General features: G+C 35.0%; 1 protein-coding gene across 1 annotated transcript; it reads left to right on the top strand.

Moving 5' to 3' along the window:
- Positions 1 to 1298: 1298 nt before the first annotated feature.
- Positions 1299 to 13018, top strand: LOC100807441 (protein EMSY-LIKE 3). The gene is made up of 10 exons (XM_003531372.5): positions 1299 to 1580; positions 3286 to 3494; positions 3589 to 3698; positions 3823 to 4069; positions 4209 to 4427; positions 4513 to 4581; positions 5858 to 6100; positions 6191 to 6259; positions 6352 to 6415; positions 12694 to 13018. Exons 1-10 carry the CDS (start codon positions 1553 to 1555, stop codon positions 12747 to 12749), a joined length of 1314 nt encoding a protein of 437 aa, XP_003531420.1. The 5' UTR covers positions 1299 to 1552; the 3' UTR covers positions 12750 to 13018.
- Positions 13019 to 17725: the final 4707 nt, after the last annotated feature.

The following is a 17725-nucleotide window of genomic DNA, read 5'->3' as shown; positions in this document are numbered from 1 at the left end:
TCTTAATAAAATAAAACTGTACTGAGTCTCTAATAAAACAAACAAAATAATTCTTGATTTTTTTTATTTTAGCCTTTGGTAAATTAGTAATTTTTTTATCCTTAATAATTTTTGTTCGTTTGTTAATTAGTTCATATCAATATTTTCAAATGGGTTAATACAAAATGGACAAAATATATTAGGAACCAAAAAAAAATTTAATAATTTATTGAAAATTAAAATCAAATATCAAAGATAAAAAATGTTTTTTTCTGTTTTATTAGGAATTCAAAAAAAAAAATAAAACGGTTGATTTTTGCATTTTCTTTCTACATGTAGATTGTTTTTTTAGACCACCTTATGCCTTTTGGTAAATATATACAACTCTTGAAAGAAACACCTTTTGGTGAGGAGACACTGTCCTTTAAAGAGACATTTCCTTTGCCTTTTGATAAAAAAGACATATTCTTTCATAAGAAAAATCCACACTTTTATACTTGTATTTTTTTATGAATGGATATATATTTTCATAAAAAATACAACATTTCATATTTATATTTTATTAATAGAAACATAGTTTCGTGAAAGGACAACCTATCATTAAAGTTCAACATATCTCACTATTTTTCTTTTCAATATAATAAAATTAATATTTTCATACTTTTAAGGTTGATATAAGTTATCGCTTCATACATTAATTTTTATGTTCACTTTAATTTCAATGTTAAAATAAATCCATTTTTTTCTTTCATCTTACATGATTTAATGTAATACCGATCCTAAAATGTATTTTTTTTTAAATATATGTAAAAAAAAAGCCCTAAATAAGTTTACTTAAAGAACCAACTTTTTAAAGCTTGAAATAATATTTTGATATATATTCTGAGGGCTTCTAGGGTGGACAAGGACTCCAAACGATTTATGGTGGACCATTGTAAATAGCCTTTAGATTAACCAACAATCTACTTTCTTATCATGAACGCTCAACACCTGCCCATTCTGTAGAGTTGCTCTCTGAAGCCATGAAATAAATTATGACATTTATCGAATTATGTTTATCGGTGACTTTTTGGGAGAAAGATTTTTTTATTTTTTAGTTTATTATTTTAATAACGGTTGAAATTTGAGCTAGAGAGGATTAGAAACATGTATATAAGTCATGGTAAATTATAAAAAATTAACAATAAAGCTTAACACTTGTATAAATGATTAACTTTTTTTCTGAATAAAAAAAAAAGGTTAAATTAAGTTAGTAAAACCTAAATTACTAAAATTATAAATAAATAAAAACATTATTCTGCCTTTGAGTATGGCCGTATGGGCGGGAGCTCCTATAAAAACATAACGAGTCTCCCTAACGAGTCACAACTCACAACTCACTGACTCAGTGTCCAATTCCGACAAATTGAGGCTCTACTCGACAGAACAACTACCCATGATTTCATTCGACCTTCGATTCCTCTTCCGCTTCAACTCTTCGTTCCTCGTTCGCTGTCCATTTCGTTGCAATCTTGGTTCTTGCGTTTTCTTTTTCTCCTGAATCTGGGTGCTTCAATTTCGGTGCAAACTGGCTATGGACTACGAACCCTACTATAGTAGCGGTGAGTTTCATTTCAAAGTTCCTTTCTTTTTCCCTATCTCTGCCAAAAATATTGAAGGCTTCTTTTAATTCTAGGGTCAGGGATTTGTTTGGCTTTAATTGTTTTTCTTTTCCTTAGCCCATTTTTGTTTTCTTGTTTTTCTTGGTTTTTTTAGGAGTGTGGGGATTTCAATTTGCGCCAAACTGTTGGGTTTCTTGCTTTGCTTTTAGGGAATCTGAGTTGTGTTCGTTTATGTTTTGCATATTGGAAAAAAAAGTAACTTAAGAACGTGTTTGATTGAAGGGTGTAGTACCAGTGGTGCGTGTTTTTTGATTTGTACTGTAATGTCTCAAGAGGCTAGAGGATTAGTATTTTTTAGTATTTTTTCTTGAATATGTTCATTCCATGGTGTGTGTGTGGGGGGGGGGGGGGGGGGGGGGGGGGGGGGTGGGGAATATTGGTGTGGCATCGATTGAGGAAAAGATGATAGAAAATTGGTTAAGGTGGTTTAACATGTGCAAAGAAAGGCCATTGAAAACACTAGCGAGGAGAGTAAATTGCATGGTTTTTAGTCTTGTGAAAAGGGGGGAGGGAGACCAACAAGAACATTAGAGGAAATTGTTAAGCGGGATTTCACGGTGAATAATATTCCTAAGAATTTGGTCTTCAATCGAGCTAAATGGCATTGTGTGATTTATGTAACCGACTTTACCCATTGGGATTAGGCTTTTGTTGTTGTTGTTATTGTGTTTATTCCGTGATGAAAGAAGTCTTGTGAATGTGTGAAAATTTTCTTGTTAGCTTTTCTTCGTATGGACAGTTAAGGGTGCCCTGACCCTGAGGGAATCTTAATGACACGAGAGACTAAAGAAATGCATTAGAAAAAAGGAAGCAGGAAATTATTTGGTTGTTTTGCATTAATGTGCCATATAAATTTAACTGCTCAAGCTTGACGTTTTTTATAAACGTAAAAGATTAAAATGTTATATTTCAAAATTCCACGCTGCTTTCTGTGTAGAGTTCCAAAGACCGACAATCGGTTTCTAATGTTTAGAGAATCTGATGGCTGAGCCTCTTGGGTTTCTTTCTGAGTTAGCAATGGGGCACTTAAGTCGTGCCTCACCTTTACGAGCAGTAGGTGCTGAACCCTTCTGCTGCCTGGGATTATCCTAATTGATGGTTTTGATTGAGATTTGAGAAGCAGTTTCTTAAAATTTTCAAACTTAACAAGGAAGAATCATATGGAAATGCCTATCCATTTGTTTACAAGAACTTAAAGCTTTTCTAAATAAAATGTTTATGCTCTCAAGGTCCTCAAATGGAAACTTTTTTAATCCCTCCCCCATCTTTCTTTTTTAGCACTATTGCATACATGATTCTCTTTATGATACAGTGTAATGATGCTAGTGAATGGCATACTGCCTGCATTGTACCCATGATGAAATTTCGGTGCTTTTAATTATTAATTCTCCCTTAAGATAGTATGTCTTATTTATTTAATTTAATTGTTATGGTGAATTGATTGTGTCCTCACTTTATATAAATACTTAAATAGTAAATGCATGTGTTCTACTTCTGATGCTTGGAATTGTTCTTACAATGTTTTTCTTGAGAATCAGATAGATTTTTCATCTTCACCAAAAAAGTCTGGTTGATATTTGTTTCAATGATTCATGGTCTTGCCTCACATGTTATACTTACATTATGTGTGTTCACTTGATTGCAGGAACTGATGATGATCTTCCACCAACACATCCAAATAGAATCCCCAGAGGGGAACGTCTTGCAGGAAATGGAAGATTGCCAGCAGGTTCAATTCCATACCCAAGGATGCATGGTGAAATTGATATGGAAACTCAAATTCACCAACTTGAGAAGGAAGCATACAGTTCAATTCTACGGGCATTTAAAGCTCAAGCTGATGCCATTTCTTGGGTATATTCTTTCATTTGGTTTTCACATATATCTAATATTTTTAAAATTGTTTGATCAGGTTTAAATGACTGCTAAATGACATGTATTTCTTCAGGAGAAGGAAAGTTTGATTACAGAACTTAGAAAAGAACTAAGATTATCAAATGAGGAACACAGAGAACTTCTAGGTCATGTTAATGCAGATGATGTCATACAAAATATAAGGTTGGATAAAACTGTGAAACACGGCATCTTGTTGATCTATGCTTCATAAGTGAGATTGCCATTGCTTTTTCCACATATGCACTGTTATTTTGTTAATCAGCACCTTGTTGAACATTGACTTTAGGGAGTGGAGACAGGCAGGAGGCAATCAGCCTGTTGTGCTGAGTGTTGGGCAAGCTATTCATGATTCAATTCCAAGTCCCACTATCTCTGCATCTCGTAAGAAGCTGAAGATAACTCCATCTGCACCATCACAATCTTTTGGTGGGCCTTCTGCATTTTGTCCCCAACCCGTGGCTGCACCCCTTCAGCCATCTTCAGTGGCAAAACGAGGATCCATTTCTGGATCTAAGGGCAAGAAGCACAAACCTGTAAGCAAACAAGAAAATTCAGAGTGATCTTCATTTCTGTTTATCTTCACTGAGCTTGGGTTTGTCTCTGATGCAGATCAGGAATACATTATTTAGTGCTAAGGAATAATAAATAAGCAACATTGTTGTTTACTTGCAGGGCCAAGTATTACCTGGTGTATCTTCAATAAAGCAATACCCTTCATCAGGACTAGGTGGAAGGAATCAAGTACCTAATAGAGTTACTTCTGGTACTGTCATGGGTGAGGTTGCCAAGGGAGCATCGTTGGATTCATTAGTTGGTAGAAGAGTGAGAACAAGATGGCCTGATGACAACAACTTTTATGAAGCCATTATCTCCGACTACAATCGAACTAAAGTACTTACATTCCCCCAAATAATTAAAAACTTGTTTGTTGGTTAGTATGTAGCTGACCTGCTTATTTTTATTTCTAACTTTTCAGGGTCTACATGCTTTGCTCTATGACTTGGGGACTGCAAATGAATCATGGGAATGGGTTAATCTGTCAGAGGTATATTTAATACTAATTACTGTAGTAAAATTCTTATGTACTCATGATCAATAATAATACATCAGCACTAAGTTGTAATTAAAAAATCATGGTTGCAAATTTTTTTGGATTAAGAGACTTGAAGTAGAAATCAAGCAGTCAGAGAACAAAGAGATGCTGATGTTCTCATGACATCCCTGCCCCTAAAATGGTTGCTGTCAATGTTCCATTTTTTTGAAAAAAAAGAGGTTTCTAGTCTTCTCTAAAAGTGATTCAGCATGTATGTGGCATCAAAAAGTTCATCTGTTATCAACAAAAGAACATTTACTAGAATTAAATGTTTCATATTTATAGAAACAAATAGTTTAACATTGCTAAAATAGTCTATTATATTACGTAGGAATTTAAGGGGGTTCAGAAAGAATCCGATCATAGATTGAGACTAAAACCTGTGCAGGGGTAGGGGTGGATGTAGCCAAACAAATCCATGCTTGTCATGGTTTTATTATTTATATTTATAGAATATCAAGATTGAAAACGGTGTGTAATTTAATATCTTTGACTGTAGTTACAAAGAGTTCTATGGCTATTTGATACTATTTCTGGTCTCAAATATAAGCAAAAAAATGTCAAGGGTGTTGGTCTCAAATATAATCAAATCTCAACTAATTTTACCTCATTTAATCAGATCATTCCTAATATACCCTTTATTTAATCGAAGTTTTATTTCCAATGTCTCTTTTATTCTTGATGTCAAGTTCTAAGGAAGGGTAGTTTAGGAAAAAAAAGTTTATTTTCTAAATGAAAATGATACAATTAAACGATGCTAACCAATTTTCTTAATAAGCATTAATTTTTTCTTCTTATATTCGAGACCAGAGGTAGTAATACTGAAGACAAATTAGATATCTTTTTTTTCTCTCCTAAAAGGAAAGTTATTCTGTTAAAAAAGTTCTTATTATTTGGGGCTTTATGTACCATTGTTAAAACTGTGAAGTCTACCCATTTCATATGCATTTATCATTGTTAAATGTCATTTAGCTGCCATATGCACGCATGATATGTCAATAATGTTTTTTCAATTCTGGACCTGGCTGTGTTTGCTGGATTCAGATTATATACTCTAGCCTACATCATAGGAACTTGTTTTCTCTAATGTGGCATTTGGTGTGTGGACAGTACGGAATGGAACATATCAAATGTTTCATACCTTTCTATCTCTGGTTCCACCAAATGTTAAAATGCACCAAACATTCAAAGGAAGTCGTGTTATGTTTTGTCCCATTCCATACTGCAGATGTCTCCTGAAGATATTCAGTGGGTAGGTGGGGATCCTGGAGTCAATCATCGTGGGGGTTTTGCTGGATCTGGTAATGGGATGAGTATATCTGTAAGACATGATAGTGTTCCAGGAGCTGGAAGAGGTAGGGGAACTGCAAAGGGGCAATCCAGAAAAGATTTCTTTCCATCACAGAATGGAATAGGAATGAAGACTCCAGATGATATACAAATACTTCACACAGACACACTAGTGAAGGAGGTAACTGAAGACAGTTCAATCAGAGTACTCTTTGAGATTGTTTGATCTTTTGTTCTTTGACATATTTTAAGTATCTGGTGAACCTGATAGGTGGAGAGGGTATTCAATGCAAATCATCCTGATGCGCTTGAAATTGAGCAAGTCAAGAAAATATTGAAGGTAAGGGACAATTATATATGCTAGTCTGACATTTCTTTTATTTTCTTGCAAATGGTGTATGTACGGATTAATTGATACGAAATAAATGGCAGGATCATGAGCAAGCTCTTATTGATGCAATTGCAAGGCTTGCAGATCTTTCGGATGACGAAAGTGGTATTTCTCAGTTTTGATTGATACCTTACTGCAATTACCATTTGAGATTTTTCCTTTCATGAATTGTCCTCTAAATTAGAAATTAGAATACTGTGGACTTTATTTGGATGTTAAATGGATCTATTTTTAGTGCCCAATCATAAATGAAATATTTGAATTTGCATTGGGTTCAACTCTATATTCCTGTACATATGATTTACATGTGATAAGAGGTGTTGGCATAATATGGTTTATAGTCTGTCTAACTACTGAATTTCAACAAATGCCTGTGAAGAGAAATACCTCAACAGCAAGTCAGAGGAGAGCACCCACACAGGAAGGTCGCACTTGCCATAGCTCGCGATCGGCGGTGCACCTTGATATACCTCTGACAGGGCCAAAATGGCTCAAAGAGGCATGGGTGGGGCGACTTAGAAACCCGGCCTTATTCAACAGACTCGAAGAGGAACTTCTGTGGGATATCGGAACTAATATTTCGGTGAAATATATGGGGGACGACATGGTTCTGCTCCTTGGACTCACAGATGATACAACAAGGCAGATTATGGATGAAGGAAGTGAAGAACGAGATCCTCTTTTCTACTCATTGGAGAAGTGGAATCCGTCAATACGACCAGGTTACAGATTGACGTGGGTGCGGTGTTGGGGAATTCCCCTTTTGGCCTGGGATACGCGTCAAATCAACAAGATAGTGGCAGGTGTTGGCGATGTGGTGGACATCGACGATAACGTCGAGGAACTCGGGAAGCTTGATGTAGCACGGGTCTTGCTCAAAACACCATGGAGCCCATTAATCCAACACACAGTGGATGTACACATACATGGGGAGATATTCAGAGTGCATATCACAGAGGAAAGCGGTACTGGCTCAGAAAGATGCCAATGTTGGTGTAGGAGACAGTTCACTTCATCGGAGGAGATAGAGTCAGGGGATAGCGAGCTAGGCTCGCCGCGACTGATCCAGCCGCGCGTGACTCAAGGGTTGCATGCAATGCATGCCGAGCCAGGGCACAATGATGCGACATCTGTCAGGCCAGGAGCGTTGTTGGGTGCGACGACAAATGGTGGTGTGGGCTTCTCGACGAATGACGGCGTGGGCTTGTCGACAAACGGTGGCGCGCCGGAGATAACCCCCGTCGATGATAGAGCGCCATTACCCACTGGTCCAAGCAAACCCACTTACTCACTGGACAAAGCCACTAACCAGCCCCGACGGCCCAGCGGACAACCACCAGGGCGTGCTCCCGAGGTGCTGTGTGGATACCCAGGCTGGCAAACAGTTTTCACACAAAAATGGTAAGGTGCAGACCTCAGGGAAAGGAACGCACGTTGGGGGGAGAGACAGTATTCGTGAAAGGGGAAATTGCTCAGAACATATGAACGTTGAAGCTTGGGGGCAGATATCTCCTACTTTTAAAAACCCACGTGACCAGCAGGATAAGGCTCCAACTGAACTGGGACCTGCTAACTGCACCCCCATTACATCATTGTTTCCCCTTCCTGATAGCCCTATGGCCCATTTACAGCTTGGCCCAATTACAGATTGCAAGGTATATTCACGAAAGAGATGGTGCAAAAAGAAAGCTTCCCAAGGCCATAGAGGCCCAGATACAGCAAAGGATTCAGACGTGGCCACAAAACATCAGCAATTGCAGAAAACAGCCGATGAAAAAGTCTATGATGGAGACCAAGCCACTTTTACCCAGGAGGACACTACAACACAGCCAACACATGAGGATGTAACTTCAGCACCCACTCAGTTTCAAGAGGCTGAAAATCTATGGAAGGTGGCAACAGACTTGGGAGTTACTTGTGGACCAGAGCAACGGAATTACGTGCAGAAATTAATAGAAATGGAAGATAGAGATTTGAAAGAGGCCGAGAGATTGGGAAACAGGAGGAGGACCCCATGAATATTATTTCATATAATGTAAGAGGGTTAGGGAGGGGGGTTAAATGGCCGGCAATAAGAAGGTTGGTCACCAAGCAGCAAATAGACATGTTGTGTTTACAAGAAACTAAGAAGGAGGTAATTGATAGGCCTATGTGTCAAGCTTTATAGGGGGAGACAGAAGTTAGTTGGGAAGCATATCCATCATCGGATTCAGCAGGTGGAATATTATGTATCTGGAGTGAAAAATCATTTGCTCTAGAGAGGAAGGTCATTGGGAACGACTTCATAATGTTGGTTGGGAAGTGGATCAAGGAGGCACAACAAGTTTACATTGTCAACATCTACTCGCCTTGTGATATTCAAAGCAAACGGATGTTATGGGACAGCGTGAAGCAGCTGAAAACTCCAACCCCTGGGGGTTTATGGTGTATTCTAGGTGATTTCAACAGCATCCAGGATCCGACAGAGAGACTAGGTGTCAGTCAGAGGGGACTAGCAGACAGTAGCTCTCGGGAGTTCAATGATTGGATTGCAGAGATGGAATTGGAGGAAGCACCATGGGTGGGCAGAAAATTTACGTGGTTCAGACCAAATGGAACAGCCCGAAGCAAGTTGGACAGATTCTTGATTTCTTCCGAATGGCTTGCTAAATGGCCAGATACCTCCCAACATACATTGGATAGGAATTTCTCTGATCATTGTCCATTGATGCTCAGATCCAAAAAAGTAGACTGGGGACCCAGACCTTTTAGGATCCTTGATTGTTGGCTCACCGAAAACTCCTTCAAGAAGGCGGTTCAGGACAGTTGGACCTCTAATCAACTAAGAGGTTGGGGAGGTTTTGTATTAAAAGAAAAAATTAAAAGACTCAAAGACAGTATCAAGGTGTGGAACAGAGATCACTATGGGGATACTTTAAAGAAATATATGAAGATACAGGAAGACATGAATAAGTTTGAAGAGAATACCATAGACAGACAGTTAACCCCTCAAGAAGTGCAGCTCAAGAAGAACCTTCAGGAAGAATTATGGGCAGCGTCTCATTCACATGAATCACTATTGAGGCAGAAGGCGAGATCTAGGTGGATCAGGGAAGGCGATTGCAACTCAAGATATTTCCATCTGATGATTAATGCCAGCCGAAGAAACAATTGCCTGAAAGGAGTGATGGTTGGTGGATCCTGGATCGAAGAGCCCACAGCGGTCAAAGAGGCAGTCAAAATGTTCTTTTTTCAGCGCTTTCAAGAACCTGATTATGCTAGACCTCGATTGGACGGGATTAGCTTCAGGACTTTGGATAGCCAGCACAATGATATACTTGTGCAACATTTTCAAGAGGATGAGGTAAAGAGGGCTGTTTGGAATTGCGGAGGTGAAAAAAGTCCAGGCCCAGATGGACTTAATTTCAAATTCATTAAACAATTCTGGCATCTTTTAAAACCCGACATCCTTCGCTTTCTGGACGAATTCTATGTTAATGGAATTTTTCCAAGGGGCTCCAATGCATCATTCATAGCCTTGATACCTAAGGTATCGGATCCGGTAGTGCTGAACGATTACAGATCGATATCATTGATAGGGTGCATGTACAAGATAGTGGCTAAGATGTTGGCTAACAGATTGAAGAAGATCATGCCTGACATTATAGATGAGAGGCAATCAACATTTATAGAAGGAAGGCATATGTTAATAGCAAATGAAGTGGTTGATGAAGCTAAAAGAAACAAGAAGTCGTGCATGGTATTCAAGGTTGACTATGAGAAGGCGTATGATTCTATCTCATGGGACTTCTTGATTTACATGATGAGAAGAATGCAATTCTGTACCAAATGGATACAGTGGATTGAGGGGTGCTTAAAATCTGCATCTGTTTCGGTTCTCATTAACGGTAGTCCCTCATCCGAGTTCTCCCCTCAAAGAGGACTCCGACAAGGGGACCCTTTAGCACCGTTTCTCTTCAACATAGTTGTTGAAGCCTTGAATGGCCTGATGTCAGAAGCTGTGGGGAAAGGTTTATTTAGAGGGTTTCCAGTTGGCAGAAATAAGCTGGAAATTAGCATCCTCCAATATGCAGATGACACAATTTTCTTTGGTGAAGCATCTATGCAAAATGTTAGAGCAATTAAGACAATTTTGAGAACCTTCGAAATGGTGTCAGGCCTTAAAATCAACTTTGTCAAAAGCAGCTTTGGAGCATTTGGCATGTCACAACAGTGGACACTTCATGCAACAGATTACCTTAATTGTGGCTTGTTGTCCTTTCCTTTTACTTATCTTGGTGTTCCTATTGGAGCAAATCCAAGAAGATGTCAGACGTGGGACCCTATCTTGAGTAAATGCGAGAGAAAACTAGCGAAATAGAAGCAAAGACACTTGTCTTTCGGAGGGAGAGTGGCTCTTATACAGTCAATCCTAACATCCATTCCTATTTATTTCTTTTCATTTTTCAGGGTTCCTAAGAACGTGATGGACAAGTTGGTGAGCATACAGAGGAAGTTCCTATGGGGTGGCGCACATGAGCATAACAAGATAGCCTGGGTCAAGTGGGACACAGTATGCCTCCCAATAGAAAATGGGGGCCTGGGAATCAAAGACATCAATGCTTTCAACCTAGCATTGCTTGGGAAGTGGAAGTGGAACCTTCTTCAGCATCAGGGAGAATTGTGGGCAAGGGTACTTGAATCTAAGTATGGAGGGTGGAGGAGTTTGAATGAGACATCGAGAGCTAATACCGAATCCATATGGTGGAGGGACTTGAAGTTGCTTTCGAATCTTCCGCAACATAGTGAGGCAATGCAGGATACAATTGTGTGGAAGGTTGGAAAAGGGGATAAGTTCAGATTTTGGGAGGATAATTGGATTGGTGGAGATGTTTCTTTGTCAGCTAAATATCCTAGGCTGTACGCCATTTCTTGTCAGCAAAACCAAATTATCCAGCAGATGGGGGATTGTAAAGATACGGGGTGGGAGTGGAACTTAAGGTGGAGGAGACCATTGTTCGATAGCGAGATTAATTTGGCTGTATCGTTCCTAAAAGATGTTGACTGCAAAAGTATACAGCCCCAATATGAAGATTAGTGGGTGTGGTCGGCAGATCAGAGTGGACAATACACGGCTAGAAGTGCTTATATTGTGATGAGGGGGGACATATCAGAGGAGACAGAGGGGGGAGTTTTTCAGGAATTATGGAAACTTAAGCTTCCAAGTAAAATTTCAATGTTTGCATGGAGGCTACTCAAGGATAGACTACCGACTAGAGTAAATTTGAGGAGACGACAGGTTGAGGTAGAGGATAGCACATGCCCTTTTTGTAGAAATATGGAGGAGAGCGCAGGTCACTTGTTTTTTCAGTGTAGCAGAATTCTTCCTGTATGGTGGGAATCGCTGAATTGGACGAATATTGTGGGTGCTTTTCCGCTAAATTCAAAGCAGCATTTCCTCTATCATATAGGTGGACTGGAGGGCGGAGTGAGGGCTAACAGGTGGAAGGTGTGGTGGCTTGCACTCACATGGACAATTTGGAAACACAGAAATAATGTCATTTTTTCAAACGCTACTTTTGATGCCAACAAAGTGTTGGACGATGCACTTTTCTTACTTTGGACGTGGCTTAGGAATTTGGAGAAGGGCTTCAGCACTCATTACAACCACTGGTCCAGCAATCTTAGTATAGGATTCAGTTAGTAGTTGTGGACTTAATGTTAATTGAATGTTACACCTTATTGTCACCTCTCTAGCTAGGCAATGGTTCCGAGCTTGACCAACCTGTGGTTTGCGTGGAACCATTTGTGTGGCTTCTAACTTAATCTGTATATTTTGGTACCTCTGGTACTCAAGTAATATAATCATTATTGTTTGCCGATCAAAAAAAAACAAATGCCTAGGACTCTGCTAATTTGAGTGTAAAATGAGGAGCAAACTAAGAATGATTTGGGATGGGAAGGTTTTGATTTTCTCTGATTGCTACTTGGTAGAGTGGAGAATCACTTTCAACTCACTTTGATGCTGTAGAAGGAGAAGCCTTAAATTGCACTCCATATTCCATCATCCCACAATTTTATTGTACCAAACGAGTATGAAGTAAATTCGATTCCAAATTATTCCCGAAAAAAGAAAATTATTCCAGACTCTTTACTTCCCTGTTTCTCCTATTCAAACAACCATAGCATATGTATTTGGCGATCCAATACTAAGTAATGTCATTCTCACTCAAGCATGAAATGATGAAAATGCCATACTACTATTACTCGTGGAAATTGCATTTTGATATTAGTATTTAGGTATGGTGTTTTTGGGTTCATTATGCTACTCAATACAACACTGACGATCCCTAAACCAATTCTTTGTATGACATTTCTTGATGTTCTTGTTGTTTATTATACAGATACAGATGAGGAGGGTAGCCACCATTTCTCACATGCTCAAGCAATGGCTCACTAATGTGGAAGACCATCTTTTGTACAATGGGCGGAGGAGGCATTATGGTAGCAACCACGTGGAAAAGACTGAATTTCTCGTGTTGTTGTGCAATAAAAGATAATTTCCCTGACAGATTGTGGCTCTTGTGCATTTGTCATTTGAATTTAAGTAGGTTGAAAATTAGGTAGTTTAGTTATCATTATTCATTGAGATTTTAAGAATTGACACAGGACCAGCTGATGCTTGTAAACAACGCATGATAGTGTATAAATTCTTGTATTTGCTGTTTATTGTGTATGGCTCCATTCTTCTATCAACTATTAGAGCAAATTATACTTGCATCTTTTGAGCTTCTTTTCAAATAATTTCACGTAACGTTATTTTTTTTTTATTATTCCTATACTAACTTCTAATATTTATACTGAAAAACTTGACTCTTCATTTTTAATTAAATCACCTCTCTATGTTTTTTTTTCTTCTTAAATCAACTTTACTTTATGAGATTTGAGTTCAGTTTCACTCAGGTCAATCAATAATTCATTGTTTTTTAATTTGGTTTAATTAAAAACAAGTTATCAATACTGGGATGAAAAGTTCACATTATTTTTATATTTCTTAAATTTAATTGGAAGACTTTAAAAAAAAAAATTTAAATCCTGGTAGTTAAAAGAATTAAAAATTAAATTTAGAACTGTGTTTATAAATAATCTTGTGCTCTTTCATTGCTAATTAAATTTGCTCAGTGGGATTTAATTTTTAGAGAAATTATTAAATAATCTCCAACCCCATGATTTGTTATTAATCTTCACAAAACATATAATTATGTGTTATTAATTCTTTTTTGTAAATTTTAAATTTAAATGTACGTGTTAAACAAGCATTGTTTGTGACTATGAAGTATGAACACTTGATGATCATGACCTAATTAATAATTTTTTCATGTTGATATATTGAATTTAATTTTGTCAACTGCATGTAAACTTTTCATATAGCTTTTTTTTTGCTGACTTACTTTTCATATAGCTAGTTACCTCTTTAAAATGCTTTAAAGAAATAGTAGAAGTATGAAAAAAAAACTAAATTGACTTTAATTCCTTATGGTAATTGCCGTTAATTAGCCTCTTAACCTTTTGCAGGTGCCCGTGATTTATGAAATGCCGTCTATGGCTTTTGAACCTCATCAAAATATATGGATCTGACATCTCTATAATTTTAAACCAGCTTGACAGCTTTTAGTTGTTGTGTGATGCTATTTTTAATAATTTTTCACTTTAATCTCACCCAATTTGGTAATTAACAAAAGTTTAGCTGTACGAGGAGCTTTAATCTACTCCATCAACTTCATTATGTGTTTTACTTTGAATAAACCCAATTTAGTTTCTAAATGATGTTAATTTAAGTCAATTTCTTCGTTATATCTTATCTGATAACTTTAATGGAGCATCTTACATAAGATTTGTAAATTCCATACGACACTTATATATGATCTGAGTGTACAAGGGAAGGTTTAAAGTTAGATGTGAAAAGTTATAAATCTTCAATTCAATTCCTGAATTTGACACCTATTGTCACAATAATATTAGTTCTTGAGTCTGACATTCACTGTCATATTAGTAATACTTCCTAAATTTGACATTTGTTATTATATTAATCTTTCAATTTGACGAAATTAATTTTTTTTGTTAAAACATTAACTCATGTTTATTATCTTTAAGAAAGTGTTATTATATAATGTGACAATGAAGAAGTGTATCTCCCTCTAGAATTTAATTGAATTGTACTTCTCCCAATTCAATTAAATTTATTTCCAACCACACACATCAAATTTTCACTTAATGCATGTGAATTTACAAACAAAAAATAGTCTAGGTGTCGTAAAATATAAGGGCTGAAAAATCCATTTCTAGGGTACCTTACCTATATTATGGAACCCTAAATACAATGCCAAAAAAATAATGAAACTTTAATATAATATGTACAAAAATAAATAAGCTCATACTTAATCTATCAACCCGAAATCTATCCTAAAGCTTACAAGAAGTACCTTCTCCTGTATCTCTGGTTCAATCTTCTTAGAATCTCTTGTCCATCAATTTTGAAATTGTGAATTAGAATCTTTGAAGAGAAAAAAACTGTTAGTTTAAGGATAACAGTTGTTCAATGTAAATTTTCTTCTTCTTTCTTTTTTATGATTTTTTTTTTACAATTAATTAACTAAGCTTAGGAGACAATAAAAACTCAGTTTATCTAAAAGCAAAAAAATTGATATTCGGTAAGTGTATAGAACTAAATGTGAAAAGCAATTGAAACCCAGAAATTCAGGGGGAAAAAATGAAACCCAGCCAAAATTATATACACGTATTTTTTAAATGATAATTTAACTAAGAAATGTTGATTTTGACACATCCATTCTAACTTATGAACTTTCTAACTACAATTTGAAGCCAAACTTTATTTTATTTATTTGGAGATATATTATTGGTTTGAAAATTAATTTTGAATCATATTTATATCTTAGATACATATTTGTGAGTATTTTGATAAATTTGTTTGAAATTTAATTGACTTAGATTTCCATTTTGTGTATTTTTTTAATGAATAATCAAGTTTAAAATTTAAGAAAAGGATTTTAAAAATAACCAATTTAAAAACAAACGTTTTATTTAAATCAAATTGACCAATTATATGATGCTATAAGAAATTCCATTAGTTTTATAAAATAAAATAAAAATCCCGCTTTACCAAAACAAAAAGAATAAATTGCATTAGTTTAGTTTTATTCCTTTTATTTAACTTAAAACTAATCTAATTCAATTTATAAATATTCCTCAGGACTTTATAAAGAGAGAGCAATGTTGGTATTTCTCCAAACACAATGACTTAATTCATTAAACAAAAACTCCCAAATATCCCAAGAGCATCACCTCGTTAGGAAATCTATATTCAAGAACTCAAGTAAACACTTAAATTCATAATTACGATCTTGACTGGATGCATAAATTAACTTTTAATCGTTGGCGTAGAGAATCATTGGTACAATGGTCTTTCTCATCTAAATGATTGAATTTCTTAAATGGGACTTAATGTTTCTCTTCCAATCCAAATGGAAAAGAATATGTAACTGCATATATTCGCGGATAAAATTTATCATAAATAAATGATAAATACTTTAAATGAGTATATGTTATCATAGGTACGGGTATCTTAGTATTCTACCTACGAAATTAAAAAGTATTCTTTTATCAAAGGAAAGTATCTTAATTTTAATATTTTTTTAAATCTAATTTTATATATATATATATATATATATATATATATATATGTATATAATTTTTTTTCAATTTATTAATTAAACTTATACTTTGAGATATTATAATTTTATTTGTACTTTAAATTTATATTTATTCATGCTTAAGAAATACTTATTTAATGTTTAATTCAATTGTATTAATGTTTCTTTTTTCTTTTGGTTTTTAACTCACTAGTTTTACTTAATTTTAAAAATCACCTTTTTTTTAAATATATATATTTTTTAAAAAATTTGAAGTATTCATAGGTATAAAAAAAAATCCGAATATTTTTTTAAACTAATATCCAACAAATAATGGACATGGATTTTATCGAATGGACTAGTAGAGTATAACCCTTATCCTATTTGACTCTACCCATTATCATTTCTATCTTCCTTTTCTAATTTGGTATATTGGAAATTATAATGATATTTTAGGTTTTAACATATTTAGATTTTCCTTATTCCTATATAGCCAAACAGGATTTAGGTTCTTGTACTCATGATATTTTTGTTGATAATCTATTTAATTCATTAAATTAGATCACATAGATCTCATATAAGTGTAAATAATTAATTTAAATGTTAATATAATATAATATAATATGTTTTCCATATTAAATAATTAAGAATTGTAAACTTCATATTTTCAACAGAAAAAAATAACAAAACCCTAACAAGCAAAGCATATAGTAAGCAAAGTGATTTTGATTCAAATCACAAGAAAGTATATGAATTTATTAGTGCAACAAAAATGTCTTTAACTAGCTGTATAAAATAATGTGAGATGAAAGAAAAATATGAAGATCTCTTATTTTCATAAAACTGGTTAGGTGCGCACAATGAGTAGATTTAAGTGATGAGCAATCTCGAATCCTGAACGCAAGATGATAAATAGAACAAAACAAATTTGACGGGGAAATGCTATATCAACAACGCGGCTAATTCCCGCCAATTTTCCTCCTTTATTCTTTTTTTTCTACTCATTATTAGCCAATAAACTTTTTCTATAAAAAACAATAATTTTTCTTTGGTTGCCAAGGGTATGCTGGGATTAATAATCAGAAACTAATCTCTTAAAATATCAATATCTATTTTAAAAAATAATATTTCTCAAAAAGCATAAGATTAAACTCTTGATCATATATTTAAAAGACATAATTATTTGTCAAAACTATATTGATATTAACCAATACATTACCACCAAGTTGATTCATCGTTTATTCGTTCTACCTTAAGCAAAGGTCATTCAAATATTTATTTATGGAAAAATCGTGTAATTCTCTTGCTCTCACGGTCGAACATAACTGCTTTCATATTCAGATAAGTTAAATCTGTGTGAATTCACTGTGGTTTACTAAATAGAAAAGATAACTAAGTTTTAATTAGACAATTTTTAAAAATTATTTAATTTTTAATTGAAAAGCTCTTCTGATTAAAGAAAAAATTAAAAATGTAAAGTGTTCAAAAATTGCTTAGTTGTTTCTTAAAAATATTGTTTTAAAATATTTCAATTCTTATAAAATTAATGAATTTTTATTTTCGTTTTTACAAAATAAATTTATTTTAATTTTCCTCAGTCAAAAAATTAAAATTTTATTTTAAGTCTCTACTACTTGTATGTAAACAAAGTCCTTTAGGGTTGCTTATTTGTTTATGTGCAAGTAGATTATTCATAAATTGACTCAACATATTGTAATTTATAAGG

The sequence above is a fragment of the Glycine max genome, chromosome 8 (assembly GCF_000004515.6).
Source record: "Glycine max cultivar Williams 82 chromosome 8, Glycine_max_v4.0, whole genome shotgun sequence".
Lineage (NCBI taxonomy): Eukaryota > Viridiplantae > Streptophyta > Magnoliopsida > Fabales > Fabaceae > Glycine > Glycine max.
Note: the sequence above shows the minus strand (reverse complement) of the source record. Positions and strands in the feature narration are given on the sequence as shown.